The sequence below is a fragment of the Salmo salar genome, chromosome 19 (assembly GCF_965601325.2).
Source record: "Salmo salar chromosome 19, fSalSal1, whole genome shotgun sequence".
In the NCBI taxonomy this organism is placed as follows: Eukaryota; Metazoa; Chordata; class Actinopteri; order Salmoniformes; family Salmonidae; genus Salmo; species Salmo salar.
The window spans coordinates 37,155,120-37,171,554 of record NC_138309.1 but is presented as its reverse complement, the minus strand read 5'-3'; the positions used below and the strand labels follow the sequence as shown (position 1 = coordinate 37,171,554).

Genomic DNA, 16,435 nt, shown 5'->3' with positions numbered 1-16,435 from the left:
TTCATACTCTTTTCTGACATGCCGAAAATGCAGCATTTTCTATTAAATTTGACGCGTCGCGGCCACCAGACATGTGACTACAGTTTGCATTGAATTGTGGGTCATATCAACCCTGCAAGTGACCAAAGTTGTTCACTCGCTCCCTCGAGCTAAATTGAGGGCCGAGGAGGCAACGTTTGTGAATTGGACCTCCACTTAAGATGGCAATCAAACTGCATTCGGTTTTGACGGGGATTCCCCCGAGGGGAAAGAGGCTTGCACAAGGGCTGAGGGGGTATAAATGACATGTTTGGACTGCAGCCTAGGAGTGAGCAGCTTACTGCTTAGAGAACAGAAACTACAACGATCATTCTGTCTGTTGGAATAGCATTTTATATTTTATTTATTCAGGTAAGTTGACTGAGAACACATTCACAGCAACGACCTGGGGAATAGTTTCAGGGGAGAGGAGGGGGATGAATGAGTCAATTGTAAGCTAGGGATGATAAGGTTGGCGTGATGGTATGAGAGCCAGATTCAGAATTTAGCCAAGACACCAGGGTTAACACCCCTACTCTTACAATAAGTTCAATGGGATCTTTAATGACCTCAGAGAGTCAGGACACCCGTTTAACATCCCATCAGAAAGACAGCACCCTACACAGGGTAGTCACTGCCCTGGGGCATTGGGATATTTTTTAGACCAGAGGAAAGAGTGCCTCCTACTGGCCCTCCAACACCACTTCCAGCAGCATCTGGTCTCCCATCCAGGGATTGACCAGGACCAACGCTGCTTAGCTTCAGAAACAAGCCAGCAGTGGGATGCAGGGTGGTATGCTGCTGGCATATCATAACTAGCTGAATAGATTAGACCATGAGGTTTGTATTTATATTTATTATGGATCCCCATTAGTTCCCTGCCAAGGCAGCAGCTACTCTTCCTGGGGTCCAGCAACATTAATACAGTTTATACATTTATAAAAACATTACAATACATTCCCAGATTTCACAACATGCTGCGTGCCCCCAGGCCCCTACTCCACCACGACCACATATCTACAGTACTAAATCCATGTGTACATGTGTATAGTGCGTATGTTATCGTGTGTTTGTATGCATGTTTGTGTTGCTTCACAGTCCCCGCCCTTCCATAAGGTGTATTTCTATCTGTTTTTTTTTTTTTTACATCTGATTCTACTGCTGCATCAGTTACCTGATGTGGAATAGAGTTCCATGTAGTCATGGCTCTATGTAGTACTGTGCACCTCCCATAGTCTGTTCTGGACTTGGGGACTGTGAAGAGACCTCTTGTAGCATGTCTTGTGGGGTATGAATGGGTGTCTGAGCTGTATGCCAGCAGCAGCTCAACTTTCCGAGGTCCCTCTTTCTGGCACCTGACCACATGACTGAACAGTTGTCCAGGTGCGACACAACTAGGGCCTGTAGGACCTGCCTTGTTGATAGTGCTGTTAAGAAGGTAGAAACTAGGGCCTGTAGGACCTGTCTTGCTGATAGTGTTGTTAAGAAGGTAGAAACTAGGGCCTGTAAGACCTGCCTTGTTGATAGTGCTGTTAAGAAGGTAGAAACTAGGGCCTGTAGGACCTGCCTTGTTGATAGTGCTGTTAAGAAGGTAGAAACTAGGGCCTGTAGGACCTGCCTTGTTGATAGTGTTGTTAACAAGGTAGAAACTAGGGCCTGTAGGACCTGCCTTGTTGATAGTGCTGTTAAGAAGGTAGAAACTAGGGACTGTAGGACCTGCCTTGTTGATAGTGCTGTTAAGAAGGTAGAAACTAGGGCCTGTAGGACCTGCCTTGTTGATAGTGCTGTTAAGAAGGTAGAAACTAGGGCCTGTAGGACCTGCCTTGTTGATAGTGCTGTTAAGAAGGTAGAAACTAGGGCCTGTAGGACCTGCCTTGTTGATAGTGTTGTTAACAAGGTAGAAACTAGGGCCTGTAGGACCTGCCTTGTTGATAGTGCTGTTAAGAAGGTAGAAACTAGGGACTGTAGGACCTGCCTTGTTGATAGTGCTGTTAAGAAGGTAGAAACTAGGGCCTGTAGGACCTGCCTTGTTGATAGTGCTGTTAAGAAGGTAGAAACTAGGGCCTGTAGGACCTGCCTTGTTGATAGTGCTGTTAAGAAGGTAGGAGCAGCTCTTTACTACGGACAGACTTCTCCCCATCTTAGCTACTGTTGTATCAATATGTTTTGACCATGACAGTTTAAAATCCAGGGTAACTCCAAGCAGTTCAGTCACCTCAACTTGCTCAATTTCCACATGATTTATTACAAGATTTAGTTGAGTTTTAGGGTTTAGTGAATGATTTGTCCCAAATACAATATTTAGGGCTAATTTATTCCTTGCCACCCACTCTGAAACTAACTGCAACTCTTTGTTCAGTATTGCAGTCATTTCATTCGCTGTAGTAGCTGACGTGTATAGTGTTGAGACTTCCCCATACATAGACACACTGGCTTTACTCAAATGTCATTAGTAAAGATTGGAAAAAAGTAAATGGGACAAGACAGGTTAGTTCTCAACAGTCAATATCTATTCTCCCTGATGACAGGTGGGATGAAGGATTAATGCTGCCAATGTCATAATCTAGTAGGTGGACATGTATTAATTAAATAATCCTAATCTAGTAGGTGTACATGTATTAACTAAATAATCCTAATCTAGTAGGTGGACATGTATTAACTAAATAATCCTAATCTAGTAGGTGTACATGTATTAACTAAATAATCATAATCTAGTAGGTGTACATGTATTAATTAAATAATCCTAATCTAGTAGGTGGACATGTATTAATTAAATAATCCTAATCTAGTAGGTGTACATGTATTAACTAAATAATCCTAATCTAGTAGGTGTACATGTATTAACTAAATAATCATAATCTAGTAGGTGTACATGTATTAACTAAATAATCCTAATCTAGTAGGTGTACATGTATTAATTAAATAATCCTAATCTAGTAGGTAGACTCATGGGTCTACCGGTCGCGGCCGGCTGCGACACAGCCCGGGATCGAACCCGGATCTGTAGTGACGTCTCAAGCACTGCAGTGCTTTAGACCGCTGCGACACTCGGGAGGCAATTCTGATAATTTTTTTCATGAATTGGTCCTTTGACCAAACAGATCAGGTCTGTAAAAGATCGAATGTGAAAAGATCTGATGTGATTGGTCAGAAGACCAATTAGTGGGAAAAATATCAGAATTGGTGTTCCTGTGTAAACGTAGCCCTGGAGAGCTGATATAATTGGATGGTGAAACTTGCATCCAGCCAACCAGAAGAGCAAGGCGAACCAATTCAGGCCTTCTGGAAATTCATCCTTGTCTTGCAAATAAACATGTTATATTTGAAAAAAATTGATTTTGCAAGCAGTAGACATTTAGAATTAAGACAGCGACACCCCTTCCTACGGGCAGAAAATCATTGAACCTGATTCATTTGATTCAATGCAATGAAATCTCTCGAGGACTGCAACCAGAGAAATGCAATGCATTTATGCCTAAAAGCCAGTCAACTTTCTGTCTGGTTATTTTGCTCATAGACACCCTGTTTAAATAGGCTATGGAAGTCGTACAGAATAATATTTGCAACAGGGGTCATGATTTCACATGCACCACGTACCTTCAAAATTATTTGGCAATCATAATTTATTTTAAAAAACACTGTTTCCATCATCCGTTGCAATAAGGGAATTTAGACACGGGTATATCATTTTTTAAACACAAGAGACAATGGAAACCTGCCAAATGATCCGCTCCCACGCACCTTTACCCACCTGACAATTATTAGGCTAATTGGTGAGAGGGGCTTGCACTGAGCACATTGACTAATGCCTGTCAACACACATGAAAGCACACTGATAAATTATAAGAAGGAATTTGGCTATGGTAATGATATGAAAATGGAATGAATACAGGACATACAAATAAACATTCACAACATTGATGGAAAGGATAACATCAGTGTCTTTGGAGTGAAGACCTTCACTTCAACTTATTCTGAAGCAAAAGCAATATTAGTCCGCTCTAAGATTCCGCTCTAAGATTCTGCTCTCGGTTTCCGCTCTCGGATTCCGCTCTAAGATTCCGCTCTAAGATTCCGCTCTAAGATTCCGCTCTAAGATTCTGCTCTCGGATTCCGCTCTAAGATTCCGCTCTAAGATTCCGCTCTAAGACACAGAAGATGATGTCCAAGGCGATAAAGTGTAGCTGGGTGAATTCCAAGTCACTATAAGGGTTCAGAACAATATTAACTTTCCTATGAACATTATGGAGGGAGGTGAGATGAAGAATATTCTACAGCAGAGTCCTTTTCATACCAGGATGGCCTCCCAAATGGAAGCCTGTTCGCTATATAGTGCACTAATGTTGACCAGGGCCCTATGCAGATATAGTGCACTAATGTTGACCAGGGCCCTATGCAGAGAGACAGGATCTGGGCATAAGGACATCTATTCCATGTGAAGGCCTCTCATTTCGTTATCAAAGTATTATTTTAGCCTAGGGCTTCTAAAACATCCACTGTAACAACCAGAGGAAAATGACTACATCTGTTGTACTGTACAGAGATGTGACGGAGGAGTCATCTCTTCTTCGCTCTCACCTCACCAGCAACAGAGTAGCCCTGCTGCTACTTAAAGCCAAGTCCCCAGCCCAGGGTGGAGTCAACAGCCCAGTCCCCAGCAGCCCAGGGTGGAGTCAACAGCCCAATCCCCAGCAGCCCAGGGTGGAGTCAACAGCCCAGACCCCAGCAGCCCAGGGTGGAGTCAACAGCCCAGTCCCCAGCAGCCCAGGGTGGAGTCAACAGCCCAGTCCCCAGCCCAGGGTGGGGTCAACAGCCCAGTCCCCAGCAGCCCAGGGTGGAGTCAACAGCCCAATCCCCAGCAGCCCAGGGTGGAGTCAACAGCCCAGACCCCAGCAGCCCAGGGTGGAGTCAACAGCCCAGTCCCCAGCAGCCCAGGGTGGAGTCAACAGCCCAGTCCCCAGCAGCCCAGGGTGGAGTCAACAGCCCAGTCCCCAGCAGCCCAGGGTGGAGTCAACAGCCCAGTCCCCAGCAGCCCAGGGTGGAGTCAACAGCCCAGACCCCAGCAGCCCAGGGTGGAGTCAACAGCCCAGTCCCCAGCCTAGGGTGGGGTCAACAGCCCAGTCCCCAGCAGCCCAGGGTGGAGTCAACAGCCCAGACCCCAGCAGCCCAGGGTGGAGTCAACAGCCCAGTCCCCAGCCCAGGGTGGAGTCAACAGCCCAGTCCCCAGCCCAGGGTGGGGTCAACAGCCCAGTCCCCAGCCCAGGGTGGGGTCAACAGCCCAATCCCCAGCCCAGGGTGGGGTCAACAGCCCAGTCCCCAGCCCAGGGTGGGGACAACAGCCCAGTCCCCAGCCCAGGGTGGAGTCAACAGCCCAGTCCCCGGCCCAGGGTGGAGTCAACAGCCCAGTCTCCAGCCCTGTTGCTACTTAAAGCCCAGTCCCCAGCCCAGGGTGTGGTCAACAGGCCAGTCCCCAGCCCAGGGTGGAGTCAACAGCCCAGTCCCCAGCCCAGGGTGGAGTCAACAGCCCAGTCCCCAGCCCAGGGTGGGGTAAACAGCCCACTCCCCAGCCCAGGGTGGAGTCAACAGCCCAGTCCCCAGCAGCCCAGGGTGGAGTCAACAGCCCAGTCCCCAGCAGCCCAGGGTGGAGTCAACAGCCCAGACCCCAGCAGCCCAGGGTGGAGTCAACAGCCCAGTCCCCAGCCCAGGGTGGGGTCAACAGCCCAGTCCCCAGCAGCCCAGGGTGGAGTCAACAGCCCAGACCCCAGCAGCCCAGGGTGGAGTCAACAGCCCAGTCCCCAGCCCAGGGTGGGGTCAACAGCCCAGTCCCCAGCCCAGGGTGGGGTCAACAGCCCAATCCCCGGCCCAGGGTGGGGTCAACAGCCCAGTCCCCAGCCCAGGGTGGCGTCAACAGCCCAGTCCCCAGCCCAGGGTGGAGTCAACAGCCCAGTCTCCAGCCCTGTTGCTACTTAAAGCCCAGTCCCCAGCCCAGGGTGGGGTCAACAGCCCAGTCCCCAGCCCAGGGTGGAGTCAACAGCCCAGTCCCCGGCCCAGGGTGGAGTCAACAGCCCAGTCTCCAGCCCTGTTGCTACTTAAAGCCCAGTCCCCAGCCCAGGGTGGGGTCAACAGCCCAGTCCCCAGCCCAGGGTGGAGTCAACAGCCCAGTCCCCAGCCCAGGGTGGAGTCAACAGCCCAGTCTCCAGCCCTGTTGCTACTTAAAGCCCAGTCCCCAGCCCAGGGTGGGGTCAACAGCCCAGTCCCCATCCCAGGGTGTGGTCAACAGGCCAGTCCCCAGCCCAGGGTGGAGTCAACAGCCCAGTCCCCAGCCCAGGGTGGAGTCAACAGCCCAGTCCCCAGCCCAGGGTGGGGTAAACAGCCCACTCCCCAGCCCAGGGTGGAGTCAACAGCCCACTCCCCAGCCCAGGGTGTGGTCAACAGGCCAGTCCCCAGCCTAGGGTGGAGTCAACAGCCCAGTCCCCAGCCCAGGGTGTGGTCAACAGCCCAGTCCCCAGCCCAGGGTGTGGTCAACAGCCCAGTCCCCAGCCCAGGGTGGAGTCAACAGCCCAGTCCCCAGCCCAGGGTGGAGTCAACAGTTCACAGAGGGAGATACTCACACTGGATTGGACCTGCGTCCACGGTTCCCCTTCTTACCGATGACAGGCGTGCCGAAGTGCTCAGGGTTGGTGAGAGGGAGTCGATCTAGTGTCTGGAACAGAGACCAACAGCAAACAGCAGGTTAGAGCTGGGGGACAGGTTAGAGCTGGGGGACAGGTTAGAGCTGGGGGACAGGTTTGTGTCTGGAACAGAGACCAACAGCAAACAGCAGGTTAGAGCTGGGGGACAGGTTAGAGCTGGGGGACAGGTTAGAGCTGGGGGACAGGTTAGTGTCTGGAACAGAGACCAACAGCAAACAGCAGGTTAGAGCTGGGGGACAGGTTAGAGCTGGGGGACAGGTTAGTGTCTGGAACAGAGACCAACAGCAAACAGCAGGTTAGAGCTGGGGGACAGGTTAGAGCTGGGGGACAGGTTAGAGCTGGGGGACAGGTTAAACCTTGGGGACAGGTTAGACCTTGGGGACAGGTTACCACAACTAAACCAGGGGGAGAATGGTGAATCATGGCTGTTAAAACACTAACAGTAAACAATATGTATTAAATGAGGAAACAACAAAGACGGAGTGATTTCTACAGCACCATGTTGATGAGGGTATTGACATGTCGGAGTAATTTCTACAGCACCATGTTGATGAGGGTATTGACATGTCGGAGTGATTTCTACAGCACCATGTTGATGAGGGTATTGACATGTTGTAGTGATTTCTACAGCACCATATTGATGAGGGTATTGACATGTCGGAGTGATTTCTACAGCACCATGTTGATGAGGGTATTGACATGTCGGAGTGATTTCTACAGCACCATATTGATGAGGGTATTGACATGTCGGAGTGATTTCTACAGCACCATGTTGATGAGGGTATTGACATGTTGTAGTGATTTCTACAGCACCATGTTGAGGGTACTGACATGTTGGAGTGATTTCTACAGCACCATGTTGAGGGTACTGACATGTTGGAGTGATTTCTACAGCATCATGTTGATGAGGGTATTGACATATCGGAGTGATTTCTACAGCACCATATTGATGAGGGTATTGACATGTCGGAGTGATTTCTACAGCACCATGTTGATGAGGGTATTGACATGTTGTAGTGATTTCTACAGCACCATGTTGAGGGTACTGACATGTTGGAGTGATTTCTACAGCATCATGTTGATGAGGGTATTGACATATCGGAGTGATTTCTACAGCACCATGTTGATGAGGGTATTGACATGTTGGAGTGATTTCTACAGCACCATGTTGATGAGGGTACTGGCATGTTGTAGTGATTTCTACAGCACCATGATGATGAGGGTACTGACATGTTGGAGTGATTTCTACAGCACCGTGATGATGAGGGTATTGACATTTAGCAGAATGCCTGAAAACATTCTCTGATGCATTTTTTTTTTTAAAACAACAACTGAAGCTTGACTTTGATTATTAATGAATAAACAGCCTTGGTACAAAATCAGCAAGTGAAGAGGGAGATTATATGTGTCTGTTGGCTAAAAGATTGAAAAAGAGCAGGAAGTGACTGAGGGAAGAACTGTTTCCAAGACAAATGTCAGAGTATGTTCCAGATGGCCCCCTATCCCCTACTTGGTGCACTACTCTTGACCAGAGCTCTATGGGGAATAGGGGGCCATTTGGAACACAGACGAGGACTGTAATAAAACTGAGGTAGAGTTCAACAGAGAGACTTGCCTCGCTCTCTGCAAAGTGACGCGCTCCTTTCAGGCAGAGAGAGGAACGCCGCAGAGTCTTCTCGTCACCATCATCAAACACTGGAGAGAGGGAGAGAAAGAGAGAGAAAGAGCAGTTAGGCACAATAAACACCATGGCATCTACTCTACACACTCAGGGATGCGGATTCCCAAATGGCACCCTATTCCCGTTATAGTGCACTACTTTTGATGAGGGCCCATATAGGGAATAGGGTGCCATTTTGGACACATATCACACACTCTCACAAGGAGAACGATCGCCTTACAGCGAGGATAGCTGTGCTGCAAGCCCGGCTTCAGACGCAATCGTTAGGCAAGGGTAATTTCAGTGTAGGAAAGGATGAAACAGCGTCTGTGCCACCAGTAAGTACAGATAGTAGTATAAATCCCCTCGCATCGGTCCCCGCAGCCGGACAATTTTCTCATGGCTTCTGGAGGGAAATGCTGTAGGAATGCTGAACCTGTGTCGCTCATTCAGCAGACAGAAACTTTCAACCGGTTCTCCCCATTAAGCAACGAGTCGGAGTCAGAGGCAGAGCCTTCTCTGGTCTCTACTCCTCCCGTTACGGGGTCAGAGGCCGAGCCTTCTCTGGTCTATACTCCTCCCGTTACGGGGTCTGAGCCGCCGAAGCCTCCCACCATTAGCTCTGACAAATTGAAAACCCTAGTCATTGGCGACTCCATTATCCGCAGTATTAGACTTAAAACGAATCATCCAGCGATCATACAGTGTTTATCAGGGGGCAGGGCTACTGACGTTAAGGCTAATCTGAAGATGGTGCTGGCTAAGGCTAAAACTAGCGAGTGTAGAGAGTATAGGGATATTGTTATCCACGTCAGTACCAACGATGTTAGGATGAAACAGTCAGAGGTCACCAAGCGCAACATAGCCTCAGCATGTAAATCAGCTAGAAAGATGTCTGCATCGAGTAATTGTCTCTGGCCCCCTCCCAGTTAGGGGGAGTGATGAGCTCTAAAACAGAGTCTCACAACTCAATTGCTGGTTGAAAACTGTTTTCTGCCCCTCCCAAAATATATAATGTGTAGATAATTGGCCCTCTTTCTGGGACTCACACAAAAACAGGACCAAGTCTGGCCTGTTGAGGAGTGACGGATTTCACCCTAGCTGGAGGGGTGCTCTCATCTTATCTACGAACATAGACAGGGCTCTAACTCCTCTAGCTCCACAATGAAATAGGGTGCAGGCCAGGCAGCAGGCTGTTAGCCAGCGGCCCAGGTGCGATTGAGATTGCGTCATCTGTGGATCTGTTGGTGCGGTATGTAAATTGGAGTGGGTCTAGGGTTTCTGGGATGATGGTGTTGATGTGAGCCATGACCAGCCTTTCAAAGCACTTCATGGCTACAGACGTGAGTGCTATGGGTCGGTAGTCATTTAGGCAGGTTACCTTCGCTTCCTTGGGCACAGGGACTATGGTGGTCTGCTTGAAATGTAGTTATTACATGTTGGTATTACAGACTCGGTCAGGGAGAGGTTGAAAAATGTCAGTGAAGACACTTGCCAGTTGGTCAGCGCATGCTCTGAGTACACATACTGGTAATCTGTCTGGACCCGCGCCCTTGTGATTGCTGACCCATTTAAAGGTCTTACTCACATCGGCTACGGAGAGCATGATCACACAGTTGTCGTCGATGCACTTATTGATGAAGCCAGTGACTGAGGTGGTATACTCCCCAATGCCTTTAGATGAATCCCAGAACATATTCCAGTCTGTGCTAGAAAAACAGTCCTGTAGTGTTGCCTTCGCGTCATCTGACCACTTCCTTATTGAGCTGGTGCTTCCTGCTTTAGTTTTTCCTTGTAAGCACGAATCAGGAAGATAGCATTATGGTCAGATCTGCTAAATGGAGGGCGAGGGAGAGCTTTGTACGCATCTCTGTGTGGAGTAAATGTGGTCTAGAGTTTTTTTCCACCTCTGGTGTCACATGTGACATGCTGGTAGAAATTTGGTAAAAGTTTGCCTGCATTAAAGTGCCCGGCGACTAGGAGCACCACATCTTCTTGTTTATTTATGTCCTTATACATCTGGTTGAGAGCGGTCTTAGTGCCCGCATCGGTTTGTGGAGATAAATAGACGGCTACCAATAATAAACAGTACCAGTAAAAAGTTCAGACATACCTACTCATTCCAGGGTTTTTCTTTTAATTTTACTATTTTCTACAACGTAGACATATAGTGAAGAAATCAAAACTATGAAATAACATATGGAATCATGTAGTAACCAAAAAAAAGTGTTAAACAAATCAAAATATATTTTATATTTGAGATTCTTCAAAGTAGCCACCCTTTAACTTGATGACAGCTTTGCACACTCTTGGCATTCTCTCAGTCTGAGGTCTTGAGCGCTTTGGAGCAGGTTTTCATCAAGGATCTCTGTAATTTTCTGCGTTCATCTTTCCCTCGATCCTGACTTGTCTCCCAGTCCCTGCCACTGAAAAACATCCCCACAGCATGATGCTGTCACCATCGTGCTTCACCGTAGGATTGGTGCAAGGTTTCCTCCAGACGTGATGCTTGGAAGTTCAATCTTGGTTTCATCAGACTAGAGAATCGTGTTTCTCATGATCTGAGTCCTTTAGGTGCCTTTTTGCAAACTCCAAGCGGGCTATCGTGCATATTACTAAGAAGTGGCTTCCGTCTGTCCACTACCATAAAAGTCTGATTGGTGGAGTGCTGCAAAAACAGTTGTCCTTCTGGACTGAAGGAACTCTGGAGCTCTGTCAGAGTGACCATCTGGTTCTTGGCCGGGCGGCCAGCTCTAGGAAGAGTCTTGGTGGTTCCAAACTTCTTCCATTTTTAAGAATGATGGAGGCCACTGTGTTCTTGGGGACATTCAATGCTGAAGACATGTCTTGGTACACTTTCCAAGATCTGTGCCTAGATACAATACTGTCCTTGAGCTCTACGGACAAGTCCTTTGACCTCATGGCTTGGTTTTCGCTCTGACATGCACTGTCAACCTATATAGACAGGTGTGTGCCTTTCCAAATCATGTCCAATCAATTGAATTTACAACAGGTGGACTCCAAGTTGTAGAAACATCTCAAGGGTGATCAATGGAAACAGGATGCACCTGAGCTACATTTCGAGTCTCATAGCAAAGGGTCTGCATACTTATGCAAAAATGTCTAAAAACCTGTTTTCGTTTTGTCATTATGGAGTATTGTATGTAGATTGATGAGGGGAAAAACATATGAAATCCATTTTAGAATCAGGCTGTATGTAACATATCAAAATGTGGAAAAAGTCGAGGGGTCTGAATACTTCCTGAATGCACTCTATATTGGGCAGCAGCCTCTAAGGTGCAGGGTTGAGTAACCGGGTGTTAGCCGGCCAGTGATGGCTATTAAACAGCCTTATGGCCTTGAGATAGAAGCTGTTATTCAGTCTCTCGGTCCCAGCTTTGATGCACCTGTACTGACCTCGACTTCTGGATGATATTGGGGTGAACAGGCCGTGGCTCGGGTGATTGATGGCCTTCCTGTGACATCGGGTGCTGTAGGGCAGGGAGTGTGCCCATGGTGATGCATTGGGCAGACCGCACCACCCTCTTTAGAGTCCTGCGGTTGCGGGCGGTGCAGTTGCCATACCAGGCGGTGATATAGCCTGACAGGATGCTCTCAATTGTGCATCTGTAAAGGTTTGTGAGGGTCATAGGGGCCAAGCCAAATTTCTTCAGGTTCCTGACGTTGAAGAGACACTGTTGCTTCTTCTTCACCACACTGTCTTTGTGGGTGGACCATTTCAGATTGTCAGTGATGTGTACGCCGAGGAACTTAAAGCTTTCACCTTCTCCACTGATGTCCCTTCGATGTGGATAGGGGCGTGCTCCCTCTGCTGTTTCCTGAAGTCCACAATCATCTGCTTTGTTTTGCTGACGTTGAGTGAGAGGTTATTTTCCTGGCACCACACTCCCAAGGGCAATCACCCCCTCCCTGTAGGCAGTGTCGTCATTGTTGGTAATCAGACCTACTACTGTTGTGTCGTCTGCAAACTTGATGATTGAGTTGGAGGCGTGCATAGCCACGCAGTCATGGGAGAACAGGGAGTACACTTGCAATAACATCTGCTAAATATGTGAATGTGACTAATTAGGTGTGATTTTAAATCAATTGAATTTAACACAGGTGGACTCACAATCAAGTTGTAGAAACATCTCAAGGATGATCAATGGAAACAGGATGCACCTGAGCTCAATTTCAATTCTCATAATAGAAGGGTATGAATACTTATGTAAATACGTTTATTTATTTAGCAAAAAATTGTAAATACCTGTTTTCGATTTGTCATTATGAGGTATGTAGATTGATGAGGAATTTTTATTTATTTTTTAATCAATTTTAGAATAAGGCTGTAATGTAACAAAATGTGGAAAAAGTCAAGGGGTCTGAATACTTATCGAATGCACTGTATGTATGTGTATGTGTTGTGTCGGTGTGTGTGCACAGACTCAGAGACCCTCTCATCGTGTATATACAGACAGAACCAAACAGTATATATAGTGATAGAACCAAACAGTGCTAATCAACAGTATATATAGTGACAGAACCAAACAGTGCTCACCAACAGTGTATATAGTGATAGAACCAAAGACTGCTCACCAACAGTATATATAGTGATAGAACCAAACAGTGCTCACCAATAGTATATATAATGATAGAACCAAACAGTGCTCACCAACAGTATATATAATGACAGAACCAAACAGTGCTCACCAACAGTATATATAGTGATAGAACCAAACAGTGCTCACCAACAGTATATATAATGATAGAACCAAACAGTGCTCACCAACAGTATATATAATGATAGAACCAAACAGTGCTCACCAGTGCTCACCAACAGTATTTTTAATGATAGAACCAAACATTGCTCAACACTGCTCACCAACCGTATATATAGTGATAGAACCAAACAGTGCTCACCAACAGTATATATAGTGACAGAACCAAACAGTGCTCACCAACAGTATATATAGTGACAGAACCAAACAGTGCTCACCAACAGTATATATAATGATAGAACCAAACAGTGCTCACCAACAGTATATATAATGATAGAACCAAACAGTGCTCACCAACAGTATATATAGTGATAGAACCAAACAGTTCTCCTCAACAGTACATATAATGATAGAACCAAACAGTGCTCCTCAACAGTAAATATAATGATAGAACCAAACAGTGCTCACAGACAGTATATATTATGATAGATAGAACCAAACAGTGCTCACCAACAGAATATATAGTGATAGAAGCAAACAGTGCTCACCAACAGTACATATAGTGACAGAACCAAACAGTGCTCACCAACAATATATATAGTGATAGAACCAAACAGTATATATAGTAATAGAACCAAACAGTGCTCACCAACAGTGTATATAGTGATAGAACCAAACAGTGCTCACCAACAGTATATATAGTGATAGAACCAAACAGTGCTCACCAATAGTGTATATAATGATAGAACCAAACAGTGCTCACCAACAGTATATATTATGATAGATAGAACCAAACAGTGCTCACCAACAGAATATATAGTGATAGAAGCAAACAGTGCTCACCAACAGTACATATAGTGACAGAACCAAACAGTGCTCACCAACAATATATATAGTGATAGAACCAAACAGTATATATAGTAATAGAACCAAACAGTGCTCACCAACAGTGTATATAGTGATAGAACCAAACAGTGCTCACCAACAGTATATATAGTGATAGAACCAAACAGTGCTCACCAATGGTATATATAATGATAGAACCAAACAGTGCTTACCAACAGTATATATATAGAGATAGAACCAAACAGTTCTCACCAACAGTATATATAATGATAGAACCAAACAGTGCTCACCAACAGTATATATAGTGATAGAACCAAAAAGTGCTCACCAACAGTATATATAATGATAGAACCAAACAGTGCTCACCAACAGTATATATAGTCACAGAACCAAACAGTTCTCACCAACAGTTTATATAGTGACAGAACAAACAGTGCTCACCAACAATATATATAGTGATAGAAGCAAACAGTGCTCACCAACAGTATATAAAGTGATACATAGAACCAAACAGTGCTCACCAACAGGATATATAGTGATAGAAGCAAACAGTGCTCACCAACAGTACATATAGTGACAGAACCAAACAGTGCTCACCAACAATATATATAGTGATAGAACCAAACAGTATATATAGTAATAGAACCAAACAGTGCTCACCAACAGTGTATATAGTGATAGAACCAAAGAGTGCTCACCAACAGTATATATAGTGATAGAACCAAACAGTGCTCACCAATAGTATATATAATGATAGAACCAAACAGTGCTCACCAACAGTATATATAATGATAGAACCAAACAGTGCTCACCAACAGTATATATAGTGATAGAACCAAACAGTATATATAGTAATAGAACCAAACAGTGCTCACCAACAGTGTATATAGTAATAGAACCAAACAGTGCTCACCAACAGTGTATATAGTGATAGAACCAAACAGTGCTCACCAACAGTATATATAGTGATAGAACCAAACAGTTCTCACCAACAGTATATATAATGATAGAACCAAACAGTCCTCACCACTGCTCACCAACAGTATATATAGTAACAGAACCAAACAGTTCTCACCAACAGTATATATAGTGACAGAACCAAACAGTGCTCACCAACAGTATATATAGTGACAGAACCAAACAGTTCTCACCAACAGTATATATAGTGACAGAACAAACAGTGCTCACCAACAATATATATAGTGATAGAAGCAAACAGTGCTCACCAACAGTATATATAGTGATACATAGAACCAAACAGTGCTCACCAACAGTATATATAGTGATAGAAGCAAACAGTGCTCACCAACAGTACATATAGTGACAGAAACAAACAGTGCTCACCAACAATATATATAGTGATAGAACCAAACAGTATATATATAGATAGAACCAAACAGTGCTCACCAATAGTATATATAATGATAGAACCAAACAGTGCTCACCAACAGTATATATAATGATAGAACCAAACAGTGCTAACCAACAGTATATATAGTGATAGAACCAAACAGTGCTCACCAACAGTATATATAATGATAGAACCAAACAGTGCTCACCAACAGTATATATAATGATAGAACCAAACAGTGCTCACCAGTGCTCACCAACAATATATATAATGATAGAACCAAACAGTGCTCACCAACAGTATATATAGTGACAGAACCAAACAGTGCTCACCAACAGTATATATAGTGACAGAACCAAACAGTGCTCACCAACAGTATATATAATGATAGAACCAAACAGTGCTCACCAACAGTATATATAATGATAGAACCAAACAGTGCTCACCAACAGTATATATAGTGATAGAACCAAACAGTGCTCACCAACAGTACATATAATGATAGAACCAAACAGTGCTCACCAACAGTAAATATAATGATAGAACCAAACAGTGCTCACCAACAGTATATATTATGATAGATAGAACCAAACAGTGCTCACCAACAGAATATATAGTGATAGAAGCAAACAGTGCTCACCAACAGTACATATAGTGACAGAACCAAACAGTGCTCACCAACAATATATATAGTGATAGAACCAAACAGTATATATAGTAATAGAACCAAACAGTGCTCACCAACAGTGTATATAGTGATAGAACCAAACAGTGCTCACCAACAGTATATATAGTGATAGAACCAAACAGTGCTCACCAATAGTATATATAATGATAGAACCAAACAGTGCTCACCAACAGTATATATAATGATAGAAGCAAACAGTCCTCACCACTGCTCACCAACAGTATATATAGTGACAGAACCAAACAGTTCTCACCAACAGTATATATAGTGACAGAACCAAACAGTGCTCACCAACAGTATATATAGTGACAGAACCAAACAGTTCTCACCAACAGTATATATAGTGACAGAACAATCAGTGCTCACCAACAATATATATAGTGATAGAAGCAAACAGTGCTCACCAACAGTATATATAGTGATACATAGAACCAAACAGTGCTCACCAACAGTATATATAGT

General features: G+C 45.2%; 1 protein-coding gene across 3 annotated transcripts in view; it reads right to left on the bottom strand.

The window, feature by feature from the left end:
* The window catches only part of arid4b (AT-rich interaction domain 4B), a 240,505-nt gene that overhangs the window by 142,370 nt on the left and 81,700 nt on the right, over nucleotides 1–16,435 (bottom strand). For all 3 annotated transcript variants that reach the window (XM_045702251.2, XM_045702252.2, XM_045702253.2), the window contains exons 6-7: nucleotides 8,326–8,405; nucleotides 6,630–6,721 (exon numbers count right to left, since the gene is read on the bottom strand). In XM_045702251.2, the coding sequence (XP_045558207.1) occupies nucleotides 6,630–6,721; nucleotides 8,326–8,405 (172 nt within the window). The remainder of the gene's footprint in view (nucleotides 1–6,629; nucleotides 6,722–8,325; nucleotides 8,406–16,435) is intronic.